Source organism: Somniosus microcephalus, unplaced genomic scaffold, assembly GCF_052327205.1.
Source record: "Somniosus microcephalus isolate GS21.2 unplaced genomic scaffold, FLI_Smic_1.0 unresolved_chr9, whole genome shotgun sequence".
Lineage (NCBI taxonomy): Eukaryota > Metazoa > Chordata > Chondrichthyes > Squaliformes > Somniosidae > Somniosus > Somniosus microcephalus.
This window is the reverse complement of record NW_028225187.1, coordinates 26,419,390-26,423,961: the sequence shown is the minus strand read 5'-3', so window position 1 is coordinate 26,423,961 and position 4,572 is coordinate 26,419,390. Positions and strand designations below refer to the sequence as shown.

Below are 4,572 nucleotides of genomic sequence, written 5' to 3'. Positions count from 1 at the left end.
CCCCCATGAGATTTCCGATTGGTCGCCCCTCCCGTCAATCAGGCCGCCCTGCTCGCCGATTGGCCGACTGTACGCCCGCTCCAGAAGAGTCCCGACTGGCCACGCCGGGGGCCCGCCCCAGCCGAACGCCGATAGGCCGAGCCGCCCGTCAATCAGGCAAGCGCCCTCCCCGATTGGCTGCGCCGCCCGTCAATCAGGCCAGCGCCCACCCGATTGGCTGCGCCGCCCGTCAATCAGGCCAGCGCCCACCCGATTGGCCGGAGCACCGCCCGACCTGACGCACCAGTTCTAGCGCTCCTTTTTCTCCTCCGCTTTCAGCCGCTGGGCCTTCTCCTGTTCGCGCTGCAGCCGCTTGCTCTGGTAGTGCTTCACCCCGGCGAAGGCCAGGCACAGCAGCAGGGTCTTGGCGGCCAGAATGTACAGCAACAGCGGCACGTTATTCAACACCTCCCAGTTGACCGGCATCTTGGGCCCACTCCGAGCCCAACCAATCGCAGCGCTCCCTCGCCCTGATCGACAGCCGCGCCGTCCAATCGCAGGCTGACGTGTGCTTCGCCGACGTCAGTGCGTTACGCAGTGCGTGGATGGGACGGGCGGCTCCCGGCTTTCCACCAATCGGGTTGCCGCAGCGGCTTGACGGACAGGCCCTCCGTCCAATCGTGGTCGGGCTGCCCTGGATCCCGCCCATTCCCCCACGGCTCGACCAATCACCTTCCGAGGCCGCTGACGTCACACCGGCGGCTCCGCTCCTGGGAAGGCGGGTCTGTGATTGACTGTCGTCGAGGCCCAGCCAATCATAGCTTGCATCTGGCCTAATGGACAGCGGACTGAACCAATGGGGTGCGGCACTCGGGTCGGAGGCGCCAATCAGACAGGAGACAGTGGGGGCGCTTGACCTCTGAACTCTCAGCACAACATGACACCTTGGCCAAGGCTGACATCCCCCGACCTTTAGCCTTTCGTGCCAGGGCAGGGAATGGCCCGGGGGGACGAACCGCAAGCGACCCCGGTGAACTCTGTCCGTATCCTTTCTCACACCAAGCCCCTCGCCCCCCTGTTGCTCGAATCGTAGAATAGTTAGCGCACAGAAGGAGGCCATTTGGCCCCTCGAGCCTGCTCCGCCATTCAATAAGACCCTGGCTGATCATCGACCTCAACTCCACGATCCCCATATCCCTTGATTCCCCTAGAGTCCCCAAAAATCTATCGCTCTCGGCCTTGAATACACTCAGATATACACACTTTGGCTAATCCCACTCACCCGCCCTTTCGCCGCAGACCTGCAAATCTTTTTTCCGTCAGATACTTATCCAATTCCCCTTTTTGAAAGCCACGAGTGAATCTGCCTCCACCGCCCTTTCAATATAGCGCTTTTCACCACCACCGGACGGCCCAAAGCGCTTTACAGACAATGAAGTACTTCTTGAAGTGTGGTCACTGCTTTAATTCAGGAAACGTGGCAGCCAATTTGCACACAGCATGCACCCACAAACAGCAATGTGATGTAGACCAGATAATCTATTTTTAGTGAGGTTGATTGAGGGATAAATATTGGCCAGGACACCAAGAATAACTCTTCTTCAAACAAGCGCCATGGGATCTTTTACAGAGAGCAGACGAGGCCTCGGTTTAACGTCTCATCCGAAAGACGGCACCTCCGACAGTGCAGCGCTCCCTCAACACTGCACTGGGAGTGTCAGCCTAGATTTTTGTGCTCAAGCCTCTGGAGTGGGACTTGAACGCACAACCTTCTTTCCGACTCAGAGGCTGACACTTTCAGGCCATGCATTCCAGATCCTACCCACTCGCTGTGTAAAAACGTTTTTCCTCATGTCACCTTTGGTTCTTCTGCCAATCACCTTAAATCTGTATCCTCTGGTTCGCAACCCTTCTCCCGATGGTAACACGTTCTCTCAATCTGCTCTGTCTAGACCCCTAGACCTACATTGGCTTCTGGTCCGGCAACGTTTCCAATTTAAAAGTATTGTCCTTGTGTTCAAATCCCAACATGGCCCTCGCCCCCTCCCTATCTCTGTAACCTCCTCCAGCCCTACAATTCTCATCCTCCTGTTCAAATCCCTCCATGGACCTCGCCCCCTCCCTATCTCTGTAACCTCCTCCAGCCCCTACAATTCTCATCCTCCTGTTCAAATCCCTCCCTGGCCCTCGCCCCTCCCTATCTCTGTAACCTCCTCCAGCCCCTACAATTCTCATCCTCCTGTTCAAATCCCTCCATGGCCCTCGCCCCCTCCCTATCTCTGTAACCTCCTCCAGCCCTACAATTCTCATCCTCCTGTTCAAATCCCTCCATGGTCCTCGTCCACTCCCTATCTCTGTAACCTCCTCCAGCCCCTACAATTCTCATCCTCCTGTTCAAATCCCTCCCTGGCCCTCGCCCCTCCCTATCTCTGTAACCTCCTCCAGCCATACAATTCTCATCCTCCTGTTCAATTCCCTCCATTGCCCTCGCACCTCCCTATCTCTGTAACCTCCTCCAACCATACAATTCTCATCCTCCTGTTCAAATCTCTCCATGGCCCCTCGTCCCCTCCCTATCTCTGTAACCTCCTCCAGCCCTACAATTCTCATTCTCCTGTTCAAATCTCTCCATGGCTCTCACTCTCTCCCTATCTCTGTAACCTCCTCCAGCCCCTACAATTCTCATCCTCCTGTTCAAATCCCTCGATGGCCCCTCGCCCCCCTCCCTGTCTCTGTAACCTCCTCCAGCCCTACAATTCTCATCCTCCTGTTCAAATCCCTCCATGGACCTCGCCCCCTCCCTATCTCTGTAACCTCCTCCAGCCCCTACAATTCTCATCCTCCTGTTCAAATCCCTCCATGGCCCTCGCCCCCTCCCTGTCTCTGTAACCTCCTCCAGCCCTACAATTCTCATCCTCCTGTTCAAATCCCTCCATGGACCTCGCCCCCTCCCCATCTCTGTAACCTCCTCCAACCATACAATTCTCATCCTCCTGTTCAAATCCCACCATGGCACTCACCCCCTCCATATCTCTGTAACCTCCTCCAGCCCTACAATTCTCATCCTCCTGTTCAAATCTCTCCATGGCTCTCACCCCCTCCATATCTCTGTAACCTCCTCCAGCCCTACAATTCTCATCCTCCTGTTCAAATCCCTCCATGGCCCTCGCTCCCTCCCTATCTCTGTAACCTCCTCCAGCCCTACAATTCTCATCCTCCTGTTCAAATCCCTCCATGGCCCTCGCCCCCTCCCTAGCTCTGTAACCTCCTCCAGCCCTACAATTCTCATCCTCCTGTTCAAATCCCTCCATGGCCCTCGCCCCCTCCCTATCTCTGTAACCACCTCCAGCCCCTACAATTCTCATCCTCCTGTTCAAATCTCTCCATGGCCCCTCGTCCCCTCCCTATCTCTGTAACCTCCTCCAGCCCTACAATTCTCATTCTCCTGTTCAAATCCTTCGATGGCCCCTCGCCACCTCCCTATCTCTGTAACCTCCTCCAGCTCTAGAACCCTCCGACACCCCCTGCACTCCTCCAACTGTGGCATCTTGAGCATGCCCCTTCACTTCGCCCCACCACTGGTGACCGTGCCTTCTGCTGCCTGGGCCCTAAGCTCTGGAATTCCCTCCCTAAAAATGAAGAAGGAAATGAGGGAGAGAAGGGGAAAGGGATGAAGAGCGGATGAGAGAAAAAGACAGGAGAGGAAGAGAGGGAATGAGGGAGAAGGGGAGAGCAAGAAAATAATATGGACGAGGAAATGAGAGTGGGAGGAGGAGAGAGGAGGAATAGACAGTGGGAGAGGGAAGGAGAGAGGAAACAAAGTGGGTGAGGGAATGCGAGAGGAGCGGAATAGAAAGTGGGATAGAATCATAGAAATTTATGGCACAGAAGGAGGCCATTCGGCCCATCTTGTCCGTGCTGGCCGACAAAGAGCTATCCAGCCTAATGCCACTTTCCAGCTCTCGGTCCGTAGCCCTGTGGGTTACGGCACTTCAAGCGCATATCCAAGTACTTTTTAAATGTGGTGAGGGTCTCTGCGTCTACCACCCTTTCCGGCAGTGAGTTCCAGACCCCCACCACCCTCTGGGTGAAAAAAATTCTCAAATCCCCTCTAAACCTCTGACCAATTACTTTAAATCTGTGCCCCCTGGTTATTGACCCCTCTGCTAAGGGAAATAGGTCCTTCCTATCCACTCTATCTAGGCCCCTCATCATTTTATACACCTCAATTAAATCTCCCCTCAGTCTCCTCTGTTCCAAAGTAAACAAACCCAGCCTCTCCAATCTTTCCTCATAGCTAACATTCCCCAGCCCAGGCAACGTCCTCGTAAACCTCCTCTGCACCCTCTCTCGTGCAATCACATCCTTCCTGTAATGCGGTGACCAGAACTGCACGCAGTATTCTAGCTGCGGCCTAACCAGTGTTTTATACAGTTCAAGCATAAACCTCCCTGCTCTTGTATTCTATGCCTCGGCTAATAAAGGCAAGTATCCCGTGTGCCTTCTTAACCACCTTATCTACCTGTCCTGCTACCTTCAGGGATCTGTGGACATGCACTCCAAGGTCCCTCTGTTCCTCTACATTTCTCAGTG

General features: G+C 54.9%; 1 protein-coding gene across 1 annotated transcript; it reads right to left on the bottom strand.

Moving 5' to 3' along the window:
- Nucleotides 1–288: 288 nt before the first annotated feature.
- On the bottom strand, nt 289–514 carry smim11 (small integral membrane protein 11). The gene has a single exon (XM_085979686.1). It carries the CDS (start codon nt 463–465, stop codon nt 289–291), a length of 177 nt encoding a protein of 58 aa, XP_085835812.1. The 5' UTR covers nt 466–514.
- Nucleotides 515–4,572: the final 4,058 nt, after the last annotated feature.